Genomic DNA, 14,359 nt, shown 5'->3' with positions numbered 1-14,359 from the left:
GGCTCTTTATGTGGTTTTTTTTTTAAGGGTCAAACATCAAAATGGAAGCCTTTGTTGGCAACTGATCTGAGGAAGGATCCCGGATGGCCGCAACGCCTGGGAATTCTAGTGTGCGTTTTGGCACAACCGGATGGCTATTTAGCCAAACCCTTCAAAAAAAGGAGCGGGGGGGATTGCCATTTGAAGACCAGCGGCAGAAGCCCATCTAGAAATCTTCCGCAGAGAGATAACACCCGCAAGAACAAATATTGACTTGCACTTTGGAACTATTATCGATCCGGTAGTTTCATATCCCCGAACATCAGGACGGTGTTTTGAAGTTGAAAGAAAATGGCAAACAGCGTCTTTGTCCCTGCACTGGGCCTGCTGGGATGTCTCTTCCTCGCCGAGGGTGCAGGTCGGTTCATTTTACATCTATTTAACAAACCTCTGGATTTTGTTTTGGGCTTGGGCAAAGAGAAACACCTTCTGCCTTGGAGAAGGAATCAACAACTCAAAGCCAGCTTCCTATGAGAGCGTGACGGACGAAGCTGTGCTTACAGGTAGTCCTCAATTTACGACCATAATTGGGGCCTAGAATTTCTGTTGCTAAGCGAAACAATTGTTAAGTGAGTCCTGCCAGCTTTTATGTCTGGGTGTTTTTATTTTTTTTTTGCTATTGTTTTTGAGTGAATCGCTAAGCTACCTCCATGAATTAACGGTTGCAGGAACTGGGCATGGCTAGTCTAGCAAAGAGAAGGACCAGGGGAGACAGGATAGCAGTCTTCCAATATTTGAGGGGCTGCCACAGAGAGGAGGAAGTGGGTCAAACTATTTTCCAAAGCACCCGAAGGCCAGAGAAGGAATAATGGATGGAAACTGACCAAGGAGAGATTCAACCTAGAAATGAGGAGGAACTTTCTGACAGTGAGAACAATCAACCCGTGGAATAGAAGTTGCCTTCAGAAGTTGTGGGAGCTTCATCACTGGAGGCTTCCAAGAAGCGATTGGACTGTCATCTGTCAGAAATGTGGTAGGGTCTCCTGCTTGGGTGGAGGCTTGGACTAGATAAGCTACAAGGTCCCTTCCAACTCTGTTAATCTGTAATTTTGCACATTATCTTCTCCGTAGATACCCACAAGAGGTATGATCACTAGCTTCTTACTTTTCTATAAAATAGAACTTCTAAAGAAATGTTAAGTGTCAGTACGGGACCAATAAGCCAGCTTTCTCCTATCGAAAAGTGGTTTATTTTTCCTGAAGCTAGATGGCTCTTCACTCAGTGCTGTAGAAAATTGGTTGAGATTCATTTGTTTTTCAAGCCCAACGCAAAGGGAAAACCACTCATTCTAAGGACCTCTTTAGAGCTAACAGGGGCCAGTAACAGCAAAAGGCAATAAATATAATTATCTCAGCACTGAAGTATGAACTCCAAGGGCTATTTGACACAGGTTGGGATATTTGCAGGATGATCGCATCGAAAAATGTTTGCTTCTGCATCAATTGACTCTTTGATTCCTCTCGTTGACATTTCACATCTACTCCTTGGATGATAGGATCTAATCAACTTCCATGAATGTTGTTCCGTGGGTTTCTAAATGTCTTCTTTTGTTCGTTTTGGGATGTTCTCCTAAAAGATAACTACGAGCAGGAGCCAATCAAATCTCCCAAAGGTGTTTCTTTTTTCGAGAGGCAACTGGACTTCCTGTTTTTTCTTTGAAGATGTTTCACTTCTCATCCAAGAAGCTTCTTCAGCTCTGACAGGACAGTGGGGAATGGAAGGATTTATATTCCTTGCAGACAGCTGGTCATTTGCATCCTTTCAGAGGGTTTTTGAAGCACTTGGAGGTTTACCTGTGTCCTCAGGTAGTGCTCTTGGTTCCTGTAGTCTGCAATTTTTTTCTCTCTGGAAATCCATTCCTACTCCCATACCATTCAAGAGTGTTCATCCCAAATTGTATAGTTAAAAGTCTGTAGAGATTCTCCATCATCCAGGTCTTGGATGACGGAGCATCATGTCCCAAAGGTCCTTTTTCCAGAGGCAACTGGACTTCCTGGTTCTTCTTCGAAGCTTCTTGGATGAGAAGCGAAACGTCTTCAAAGAAAAACCAGAAAGTCCAGTTGCCTCTTGAAAAAGCACCTTTGGGACAATCATGACCTGGATGACTGAGAAACTCCATACCAAATATTGTTTGTAGGGACCTCTGTTTTCATTTAGAAAGTTCAGCCTTTGGCTGTTTGGATTGGCCTACTTTATCTTGGAACAAAGAAGTCACAGGTCAACAACTGGAAGCTTAATTATTAATCTTATTGTGGGGAACGGATAATGAGCTTTCGGTCAAGCGTCCGGTGGCAGCAACCGGGTTTCGAACGCGAGCCTGCCCCTCGTCACCAGCGGCATCCTGACCATATGAGCCACTGCGATCCTGTGGGATGGATACGGTGCCAACGTAAGGGCTGAATCCAGACAAGTGGCAAGCGGCGTTTTCCCAGGCTAGAGAGACAGTGGCTCGTGATCATTGAACTTGGAAAGATGGGCGAAAACAGCACAGAGTGTAGACACTGGATCACAGAGCGACATTAAACTTCGCTCTGCAATGCAGAGAGTTTACGATTAATGCATCGTTCTTGTCAGCAACCCCAGAGTTTAATTGAGCTAAGTTGTGTCTCTGTGGCTTTCTGCCAAAGGCAGCCTGTGCCTGAATCACAGATTAATGGTTTGGAAAGCTGAAGGTTACTGCTCTGGTATCAAACCTGAAGATTTGGATGCCGGATTACAGGTGTGCCTTTAATCTCTCTGGGCACGTTGAGAATATATCTGCTGACTATAACTCCGCATTGGTGACAAGAAGGGCATCTGGCCAGTAAACACTCAGCTCCGTTCAGTTGCCCAGACTCTATCCCACAAGGGATTATGGGGTTAAAAGGAGATGATGATGATGATTACAGGTGTTCCTCGATTTACAACAGGTGGCTTAACAATCTATTTATTGGTTCCATTTCTATGCCGCCCTTCTCCGGAGACTCAGGGCGGCTTACAATGCGTTAAGCAATAGCCTTCATACTTTTGTATATACCTGCTTAGTAGGGCTTTCGCCTCCCCCTAAGCGGTGTTCTTTTTTATACAAAGTCAGCTTATTGCCCCCACAATCCGGGTCCTCATTTTACCTACCTCGGAAGGATGGAAGGCTGAGTCAACCTTGAGCCTGGTGAGATTCGAACTTGCAGTAATTGCAGGCAGCTGGTGTTACTTAACAGTACTTTAATCTGCTGCGCCACCAAGGCTCTCGTTCAAAGTTACGACAGACCTCTCCAAAGCTACTTATGATGGCTACATCTCCTGTGGTCAGCTGATCGCATTTGGTTGCTTGGCAACCTGCTCATCTTGATGGCCGTCTGTAGCGTCCTGCGGTCACATGGCCACAATTTATGATGTTTTCGGCATTTGCTTTCCCATTTTCTAACATTTCCTAACAGTAATAACAATTAACCAGTGGAACAGAAGTTGCCTTCAGAAATCGTGGGTGCTCCATCCCTGGAGGTTTTTAAGAAGAAACTGGACAGTCACTTGTAGAGATTGTTTAGGTTCTCCTGCTTGAGCCGAGGGCTGGACTAGAGGATCTCCAAGGTTCTGTTCTGTTCTATTCTATTCTATTCTATTCTATTCTATTCTATTCTATTCTATTCTATTCTATTCTATTCTATTCTATTCTATTCTATTCTATTCTATTCTATTCTACTCTACTCTACTCTACTCTACTCTACTCTACTCTACTCTATTCATTTATTCCAATCTCTTCTCTTCTCCCCTCCTCTCCCCTCCCCTACTCTACTCTACTCTACTCTACTCTACTCTACTCTACTCTATTCTACTCTACTCTACTCTACTCTATTCTTTTATTCCAATCCTCTTCTCCTCTCCTCTCCTCTCCTCTCCTCTCCCCTCCCCTCCCCTCTTCTATTCTATTCTATTCATTTATTCTAATCTCCTCTCCTCTCCCCTCCCCTACTCTACTCTACTCTACTCTACTCTACTCTACTCTACTCTACTCTACTCTAGTCTATTCATTTATTCCAATCTCTTCTCCTCTTCCCTCCACTCCCCTCCCTCCCCTCCCCTCCCCTCCCCTACTCTATTCTACTCTACTCTACTCTACTCTACTCTACTCTACTCTACTCTACTCTTATTTTTAGCAAAAACATCCATTGGGGAAAAATGATTGATTGTAGAACTCGCCTAACAACCGGTGCTCGACTGTCAGGTTTGGTCATGTGATGCCTTGACTTACAACTACAGCTATACAGCCAGTCTCAATTCCGGTCGTAAATCGAGGACTAACTATACAGCCTCATCCCAATCTCGGAATTGCTCGGGGTTGATCCGAACAGTATCTCTCTGACTCCCACTTCCTTCCTTCCTTCTTTCCTTCTTCCTTGGCCTCCTGAAGTTTTTATAAACCAGGAAGAAGCAAGCACCGTTTTGCACCGCTACAGGAGATTCAACACTGGGCGACTTGAGGAAGTGCTCCAAGGAAGCCTGGAACGAGAATGTATGGAAGAAGTATGTAGCTACGAAGAAGCGAGAGAAATTTTCGAAAACGATGAGAGAACGGTGAGTCACCTGGTGGGAAATCTGGAGTTTTGATGGGAGCAGGGGTGGGGTGGGCTTTCAGGTCAGCTGATTCCTGGCTTCCGCAGAAATACCCCCTCCCGTTAAATCCGTAGAGGGTTGGTCATATTTATTTAGAAGTTAGAATGTGCTCCAGGCTCAGAGAAATATATTTAAACAGCCAGGAATGTTACCTGTGCAAGAGACAATGGTCTGCTAAAGTTGCCCAGAATTAGCACTGGATTTTGCAGGCTGAGGTCCTTTAAACAAATATTATTGTCCTCAAATAAGACTTTGGTTTTTTTTAATTGCTCTGTCAATGTTCTAATTTTGGTGGACATGAGCAGTGGCCATTCGCTCTGATGTCAAAAGTGTTGACAATCTTTTTTTCCAGTAGCGTTTGGGATTCTACATTCTATTAGCTCTTAGTTCTTATTTTATATTGATTTTATCTTTGCATCAAGGCAAAGTTATGTCTTTTTCCTTCCCTTCCCTTCCCTTCCCTTCCCTTCCCTTCCCTTCCCTTCCCTTCCCTTCCCTTTCATTCCCTCCCTCCCACTCTCCCTCTCTCCTTCCTTCCTTCCTTCCTTCCTTCCTTCCTTCCTTCCTTCCTTCCTTCCTTCCTTCCTTTTTTCTTTCTTTTTCTTTCTTTCTGTCTCTTTCTTTCTCTCCTTCCTTCTTCCTTCCTTCCTTCCTTTTTCTTTTTCTTTCCACCATCCAGTGCCTTCCTATCTCTGAGTAAATATTGTTTATTTTATTTATTATCAAATTTATATACCGCCCTTCCCCCGAAGGACTCAGCCAAAGTAAAAACATAAATACAAACATTAAAACCAATTTAAAAAGATATATATATGCACCAGACTAGATTGTAACTCCTGTTCTTGGTTTAAAACGCTCTCAGTGTGTCTTGAATGAAGTCGGAGATTACCTCTTTCTAAAGTGCATCATCAATGATTTCATGGAAATTGCAGTATTTGTAAATCACCCCTATCAAAAGAACAACTCTGGACGAAGTCAGCAAGGAAACAATACAAATTACGTACTCGCAAAGAACACTGTGAAATTGTACAGAATTTTTTAAAAATGTGGTCATCATCATCTATTAAAAATAAACCATATATTTAAAAGCCTTTCTGTTTGAATTTCACGTTTCTGCTTTCTTTGCAGAGGACATTTTGGACAATCTATATTGGTAAGTGATTTATTTTTTTCCCCTTCTCATTTTAATGGTATGACGAGGCTCCTAGGTTGGGTTTATTTATTTATTTATTGGTTCGATTTATACGCCGCCCTTTCTCCGGAGACTCAGGGCGGCTTACAATGCGTTAAGCAATAGCCTTCATACTTTTTGGTATATACCTGCTTAGTAGGGCTTTCGGCCCCCCCTAAGCGTTGTTCTTTTTTATACAAAGTCAGCTTATTGCCCCCACAATCCGGGTCCTCATTTTACCTACCTCGAAAGGATGGAAGGCTGAGTCAACCTTGAGCCTGGTGAGATTCGAACTTGCAGTTATTGCAGGCAGCTGGTGTTACTTAACAGAACTTTAGTCTGCTTTAGTCTGCTGCGCCACCAAGGCGCAGTCTGCAACCTGTGGCTCCTCATACAGCTCTTTGGACCCTCTGCTGTGACTCCCTGTCGGCGATCACCACTGGCTGGCCCTGCCCCTCACCTTCCCCTCCCAGTCACTCCTTGCCTGGCCTGAGAAGGTAAGGGCGACAGCGGAGGATGGAGAAGCGGCTGGGGCCGCTTCTCCAGCACTTCACTCTTGCTGGAGCTTCTTCCTGCCCTTGTTGGTGCTGGGCACGCCTCAGTCACTTGGGGAGACGCGCAACCTGTTCTCTGCCCTGAGACTCTGGCCCAACCCAGCCACGACCGACGCTGGCTTTGCTAACACGAGGGCTGGTGGGGTGGGAATGGGATCCAGGAGGAGGGGACGATGGAAAGGGAGATGGGCCTGCAGCGCTCAGCTGCAGCTTTAAAATTTGCACGGAGGACTTTTGCTGCCTGGAGGATGCTTTTCAATGAAAGCCGGCGGCAGCATTGCTTTGCTGGAGGAGTAAAGAAGCTCAGGCAGTGGGAAAAGGGGGCTGGCCCCACCAAACCTCGCATGCCCACCCCAGGAGTCAGGCTCGGAGAAAGCCAGAGCGCCCTCGCCAAAGATGGTCTCCTGCCAGCCAGTCTTCTCTCTCCCTCTCCCCCCTCTCTTTGTATCTCTCTCTCTGTATCTCTGTCTCTCTGTCTCTCTCTGTATCTCTCTCTCCCTGTAGCTGTAGCTCTCCCTGTATCTCTCTCTATCTCTCTCTCTGTAGCTCTGTGTATCTCTCTCTCTGTATCTTTCTCTCTTTGTATCTCTCTCTCTGTATCTATCTCTGTATCTCTGTATCTATCTCTGTATCTCTGTATCTCTCTCTGTATCTCTCTCTCTCTCTGTATCTCTCTCTCTGTATCTCTCTCTCTGTATCTCTCTCTCTTTGTATCTCTCTCTGTATCTGTATCTCTGTCTCTCTCTGTCTCTCTCTCTCCCTGTAGCTCTCTCTCTCTCTCTGTGTATCTCTCTCTCTCTGTATCTTTCTCTCTCTGTATCTCTCTCTCTGTATCTCTCTCTCTGTATCTCTCTCTCTCTCTGTATCTCTCTCTCTGTATCTCTCTCTCTGTATCTCTCTCTCTGTATCTCTCTCTCTCTTTGTATCTCTCTCTGTATCTGTATCTCTGTCTCTCTCTGTCTCTCTCTCTCTCCCTGTAGCTCTCTCTCTCTCTCTGTGTATCTCTCTCTCTCTGTATCTTTCTCTCTCTGTATCTCTCTCTCTGTATCTCTCTCTCTCTCTCTCTCTCTCTCTGTATCTCTCTCTCTGTATCTCTCTCTCTCTCTCTCTCTCTTCTTTTCTGTAGGAAATGGTTCCAAATGGCTCTTTTAGTGTTTAAGGTTGCAGACCCTGTCCTAGTTCAAAATAAAAATATTCCCGTTCCAGTCGGAAGAGATCAGACAGTCTGATGGATTAACGGGCAGGAATCCTGTAAAGCGATAAATAAAATAAGAATGGAGTCAGCCACCCTGCGTTCATTGTCCGTTCTCTCTTCCAAAAGACGGAGATCAATGCGACCCCAACCCCTGCAAGAATGGAGGCCGTTGCAAAGATGACACAAATGATTATACCTGTTGGTGTCCAGGTGGCTTTGATGGAAAGAGCTGTGAACTCGGTACGTTGAGACATTCATCTTATCCTTTTATTATAGCTCAATGGAGGCTTCCCCCTCTTTTCCTTTTCAGCCAACGGCAAAACTATTTGAGGCCCTAAAATGAGTACTTAGGTGTCTGTAGAGATTCTCTGTCATCCAAGGTCATGGTTGTCCCAAAGGTGCTTTTTCAGGAGACAACTGGACTTTCTGGTTTTTCTTTGAAGACATTTCGCTTCTCATCCAAGAAGCTTCTTCAGCTCTGACAAGATAGTGAGGAATGGAAGGATTTGCATTCCTTGCAGACAGCTGGTCATTTGCATCCTTTTAGAGGGTTGGTGAAGCACTTGGAGGTTTATCTGTGTCCTCAGGGTCACCTGAGTAACGCTCCTGAGCAGGTGACCCTGAGGCACTTCACACCAGTACAACTTGCTAAAATGTCTTCGAACAATTCTCCAAATTGTTGGAAATGTAAAAAAGACCCCGGAACATATTATCATCTCTGGTGGACATGTCCCAATGCAAAAAAAATATTGGTTTAAAATTAGAAGTTGGATAGAAGAGATAATTGGCTATAATGTGGATTTGGAAACCCGAAACGTTTTTACTGGGGATATTGAACAGAACTTACAGTAAAGAAATTCGATATTTGATTCTGCATATAATTACAGCGGCAAGGATAGTCTACGCACAGTCTTGGAAAAGTGAAAAGATCCCAACAGAGGAAGAAATAATTAAGAAAATCCTGGACTGTGCGGAGATGGATAAATTAACGAAAGAAATAAAAGAAAAGGAAGATACAGCATATTATCAAGTATGGACTAAATGGTATGATTGGCTCGAGATTAGGGAAAGTAAATGTGAATAAACGATGGAGAGAAGAAGGTGACAAATGTGCAAAATATTGTAAACAAAGAAAATTAAAAATAAAGGGACGACAAAGATAGTGATAATAAAGGATGGGGAAAATGGGGAATGTATATAGTAGAAAGTAAGAGGAACGAAAATCATGGCTCCAAAGCACTTCAGGAGAATATCTGATTTCTTCCCATTTAGATGCTACCTGCAAAACCAAAAATGGTGGGTGCAAACAGTTTTGCAAGGATAACGAAGTGGGAAGAGCAGTTTGCTCCTGCTCCGTGGGATACAGGCTGAAGGAAGACATGAAAACCTGTGAACCAACAGGTAGGGCAAATGTTGGAAAGCAGTGCAAAATTTCCCCCAAAAATGCAAAAATTACGCAGAATAGTATTTTCATGGTGGATCAGTCTAAAGGCGTTTTTAATCCAACATTTAGTTTCTCGCCATGGCCAACTGATATTTCTCAGTGGTCTTTAAGATTGTGGACTTCAACTTCCAGAATTCCCCAGCCAGCATCTCTGAACCTCAACTCCCAGAATTCCCATCAGCATCTCTGGATATCAACTTCCAGAATTCTCCAGCCAGCATCTTAAAGGTGCTGAGATTGAGAAACACTAGTCTAATGGAAGTTTCCAATGTTCTTTTGGTTCTACCCTTTGGTCAGGGGTGAAATCTAGCAGGTTCTGACAGGTTCTGGAGAACTGGTAGCGGAAATTTTGAGTAGTTCGGAGAACCGGCAAATACCACCTCTGGCTGGTCCCAGAGTGGGGTGGGAATGGGATTTTGCAATATCCTTCTCCCAGGAGTGGGGAGGGAATGGGGATTTTGTAGTATCCTTCCCCTGCCCACCAAGCCACACCACACCACGCCCACCAAGCCACGCTCACAGAACCGGTAGTAAAAAAAAATGGATTTCAACACTGCCTTTGGTGGACAGGGGAAATTATTTATTCAATCTGAAAGCCAGTATTCTGAGGCTGGAACTGGGTTTCCTCTTTAGGATCTGTCAGATTTACCTCTGAATCCCAAACAATCAGAGATCCGTGCCTGACCTTGATCGCTCTAATACAGGTTGGCTGAGAAACAAAAAAGTAGGTGGAAGGCAACCAACTGACCTTCAGTGGGGTGGAAGATGAAAGATAAGCAACTGTTGAGCATTGGAGTAGCTATTTTCTTACTTACTTGCGTTGTTGAACTCTTTAAGATTCATAACAGATCTCCTTACCAATCTATGAAAATCCTCTTGGAATGTAACGGATGATCTTGCTCCCTCTTTGGTTCACAAGAAGGTTTTCAGAATCCCAGTTTTTCCCAGTCTCAGGCAACCAATTGCCCATGAATTCCTTGAGTCGGCAAGTTTATGGACTTCTGCCTGTATTGCAAGAATCTTCCCAGACTACTTGCCTTCTTTTGGGAATAACCAGATAAGGTTTCATGAGTCTGAGGGAAGATCAGGCTTATGCTGCTTGTGGCTGCACAAGGATTCCAAGCTAGAACCCTGGCTTGACACCTCCTTCCAGCCTGGCTGGCAATTTCCCAACTGCTTTTCTCCCCTTCGGTGTCTTCTTCAGTGCCTTTTCCCTGTGGAAAGATCCAAGCTCCAGAAGCCCAAGGTAAATTCACCCGCTCCAATCCATCAAACTCATTTGATCACTGGATCTCCCCAAGCAATGTGACTGAGGACTGGGAAGAAGGCTACAACCACACTCAGGTTTCCTTTCATCTGTCGACCGATATACGAGTGGTTGGCGGCATGGAAAGCAAGAAAGGAGAAGTTCCTTGGCAGGTAGGACATTGAGAGTTGTTCCACCATTGTTCCAGAATTGCTGCTCTCCATCAGGGACGTTGCAGAGAAATGATATTGAGTGATCGTTAGTCCTCACTTAGTCCTCTATAGCTTCATTCGATATCTTCACCTTCCTTTCTTGGTTCTTCTTGGGAATTTCCAATTTTCTGCCCCCAAAGTAACCAGATTGAACAATTACTTCTATTCGTCTACCCTCAAAATGACACGCTAGGGCTCTGCACACCAGAACAGCAAGACACAAGGACAGTTTTTTCCCTCATGCCATCGCTCTGCTAAACAACTAAATCCCACAATACTCTCAAATTAATTACTAAGACTATTACTATTCTTATCATCCTTACTAGTACCTATCTCTTCCCACTCGTGGCTATATCCATGTTGCTTGTATCTTTATAACTTATATTGTTTTTATTATTTCCTAGTATGATTTGATTGCTTATTAGTATCCTATGACTATCATTAAGTGTTGTATCTTATGCTTCTTGATGAATATATTTTATTTTTTCTTTATGTACACTGAGAGCATATGCACCAAAGACAAATTCCTTGTGTGTCCAATCACACTTGGCCAATAAAAAGAATTCTATTCTATTCTATTCTATTCTATTCTATTCTATTCTATTCTATTCTATTCTATTCTATTCTATTCTATTCCATTCCATTCCATTCCATTCCATTCCATTCCATATTCATTATTCTATTCTTTTCTCTTCTCTTCTCTTCTCTTCTCTTCTCTTCTCCTTCTCCTTCCCCTTCTCTTCTCTTCCTATTCTCTTTTCTTCTCTTCTCCTTCCTTATTCTATTCTATTCTATTCTATTCTATTCTATTCTATTCTATTCTATTCTATTCTATTCTATTCTATTCTATTCTATTCTATTCTATTCTATTCTATTCTGCTTTCAGCCACTCAGTGATTTTATTATTTCCTCTGGATGAATGCACCAGGTTGATTAATGCAACCATGTCCCTTTTTTTCCTCCAGTCACTCAATTCAAGGACACGGCAGGAAAAAAAAATTGCATTAAAACACACCCTATCTTTATAGTCCCAAAGTCCTATGCAAATGCTACCAGAATCTTGCAAGAGGGTTAATGACACAAATTACGTTTTTTGCCCAGTTAATTTCACTTTGGTGCCATCTAAAGGCAACTCTTCACATTGCTATTTTAAAGGAACGGTGACCCGTTTCTAAGAATATTTACCCATTGTAAACCCTATTCTGATGGATTGGGAACAGCTTATGTTCTCTTTGTTCTTTCTGCAACACATTCATTCATGGCTTGAGCTATTTTATAGCATTTTATAACCCTCTTTGGAACAAAAAAAAAATGATGCTGTAATAAAATTGCCTTGACTTTCATGTACTGCACAGGGAGCTCTTTGGTTAATAGGTTAAGATCCATCCCAAATCTGATTATTGTTGCTAACACAGAAATGCTGATATTTTGTGAATGGCCAGAAATAACGTGGGTATTTATCTACAAGGCTTCAAAACAATGTGGAAGCCCTTATAAAATTCTTAGAAGTCAACGTTTACTTGTAGTCGAGTTTCACACTCAACTCATCCCAACTCAACTTCAAAGCCAACTCCTGATGACTTCACGGACACAGCTACATCACAACAACAATAGGGAAGTTTTCTTCTGAGATACTTCCTAGGTCTAGCTTACAGCTCCAGAACTTTCTGGTAACCTCGCATCCAAATATTAGCCAGGCCTGCTCCTGCTTAGCTTCCAAACTTAGACAAGGTTAGTTAGGTGATGTCACCTGCTAAAGTATTCATTTGTGCAACCCAAAATGCAGATTTCTGAAGGATCAGGCTATCAGCGAGTATAGTTTGGGATCCTGTCTATCTCCCATCATGTTCCACCAGAAGCTTTCCAGAAGACCACAGGCATGAGAGGCATGAGGTCACCTCAATTTCATCACCAAGATTTTGGCTTTCCCTTTCAACCATTGAGTTGCTCTGTTCTTAACCAACAGTACTTGACTTGATATGTTTCCCTCCCCCCACTCCCCGTTCTCAGGTTTATTTGCTCAATTCTGAAGGGAAGGGATTCTGTGGAGGCACCATCGTCAATGAAAAGTGGATTGTCACAGCAGCTCATTGCCTTGAGTTTCAGCCCAAAAGGATTGTAGCAGGTAATCCGCTAACTACCCTTTTCCTAGCTATTGTATTTTTTGGAGGATAAGAGGCACCTACATTTTTTGGTGAGGAAAAGAAGAAAAAGAAATCTCCCTCTGCCTCTGAGCCATTTTGCCTCCTTGCAGCAAACAGCCTGCTTTACTTTCATTTTCGTTTTCAGCATAGCTTGATTAGCACAAGGGGAAAAAAAAATCTGCTCCAGCAATTTTCTTCCTTGCAGCAAGCAGCAGAGCCCTGTGCAAAACAGCTGAGACCAAATCAGATGAGAGTCGGGAGGCCGATCCAATCAACTTGTGCTAATTAAGCTGTGCTGAAGCTGAAAGGAGCTGTTTTTTCTTGCTGTTTGCTTGCAAGGAGGTAACTGCTGCGAGGTAGAGGCCAAAGGGTGGAGGCCAGTGGGTGGGCGGGGCTACATTCGGTGTATAAGACGCACCTAAATTTTCACCACCTTTTAGGGGGGAAAAAGGTGCGTCTTATACTCTGAAAAATACGGTATATATTTAAGTAAATATATAGTGTTGCAGTGACTTGGTTTATGATAAAATCCAAGAGGCTGCAGAGGAGGAAGAAACAGGCATAGTTAAACATCAACAAATATGAGGAAAATCGCCACTCTCTTTCAAGTGTTTTGGGGTAACAATACAGAATTCCCCTCAAGTTCCTGATCATATTATTTAGATTTTAGCATTTAGCATGTTAAGAGATTTGCCTTTCCTGTTTTAATTATATTATATTTCTTCTTCTTCTTCTTCTTCTTCTTCTTCTTCTTCTTCTTCTTCTTCTTCTTCTTCTTCTTCTTCTTCTTCTTCTTCTTCTTCTTCTTCTTCTTCTTCTTCTTCTTCTTCTTCTTCTTCTTCTTCTCCTTCTCCTTCTCCTTCTCCTTCTCCTTCTTCTCTATCTCCATCTCCTTCTCCTTCTCCTCCTCTCCTTCCTTCCTTTCTTGTTCCCTCCCTCCCTCCCTTCCTCCTTCCTCTTTCTCCTCCTTCCTCCTCCAGGTGAACACAATATCTATATTGTGGACAACACCGAACAATACCGCAACGTGGTGAGAGCCATCCCTCACCCTACATACAACACCACTAGCAAGTACCACAATGACATCGCCCTCCTTGAGTTGGACACACCTCTGGAGTTCAACCACTACGTCATCCCCATTTGCATTGGGGAGAAAGAGTTCACCAACAGCCTCCTTAAGTTTGGGAAGGGCACCGTGAGTGGATGGGGGAAACTGGCTTACCAAGGCCGCCAAGCGAGGATCCTTCAGGTGCTGCAAATACAGTTCATTGACCGATCGACCTGTCTGAGGAGCAGCAGTTATACCATCTTGCCAAATATGTTCTGTGCAGGCCACCCCAGTGAAGCCAAGGATACTTGCCAAGGGGACAGCGGTGGTCCATATACCACGGACATTGAAGAAGTATGGTTTCTGACAGGGATCACCAGCTGGGGGGAGCAATGTGCCAAGAAGGATAAATATGGAATCTACACCCGCGTTTCCAGATACGTTAAGTGGATTAGAGAGACCACCAAGCGTACATAAATGAATCAATCCAAGATCCTTTAGAGTGTCTCTTCCTTTCTCAAGAAACCATACAATTATGGAGCAGTTCTGTACCCACACAGAGTGGGACACGGTGGCTCAGTGGCTAAGATGCTGAGCTTGTCGATCGAAAGATCGGCAGTTTGGCGGTTCGAATCCCCAGTGCTGCGTAATGGAGTGAGCTCCCGTGACTTGTCCCAGCTTCTGCCAACCTAGCAGTTCGAAAGCACGTAAAAAA

At 43.5% G+C, this 14,359-nt stretch overlaps 1 protein-coding gene across 1 annotated transcript; it reads left to right on the top strand.

Annotated features, from left to right (window-relative positions):
- The first annotated feature begins 294 nt into the window (after positions 1 to 294).
- Positions 295 to 14,135, top strand: LOC117679567 (coagulation factor IX-like). Its single transcript, XM_034441611.3, has 8 exons — positions 295 to 397; positions 4,428 to 4,591; positions 5,759 to 5,783; positions 7,677 to 7,790; positions 8,823 to 8,951; positions 10,199 to 10,413; positions 12,463 to 12,577; positions 13,577 to 14,135. The coding sequence occupies exons 1-8, from the start codon at positions 331 to 333 to the stop codon at positions 14,119 to 14,121; spliced, it is 1,374 nt and encodes a 457-aa protein (XP_034297502.1). The 5' UTR covers positions 295 to 330; the 3' UTR covers positions 14,122 to 14,135.
- The last annotated feature ends 224 nt before the right edge of the window (positions 14,136 to 14,359 follow it).

This window comes from Pantherophis guttatus, chromosome 12, assembly GCF_059756535.1.
Source record: "Pantherophis guttatus breed Tessera chromosome 12, ASM5975653v1, whole genome shotgun sequence".
Lineage (NCBI taxonomy): Eukaryota > Metazoa > Chordata > Lepidosauria > Squamata > Colubridae > Pantherophis > Pantherophis guttatus.
Note: the sequence above shows the minus strand (reverse complement) of the source record. Positions and strands in the feature narration are given on the sequence as shown.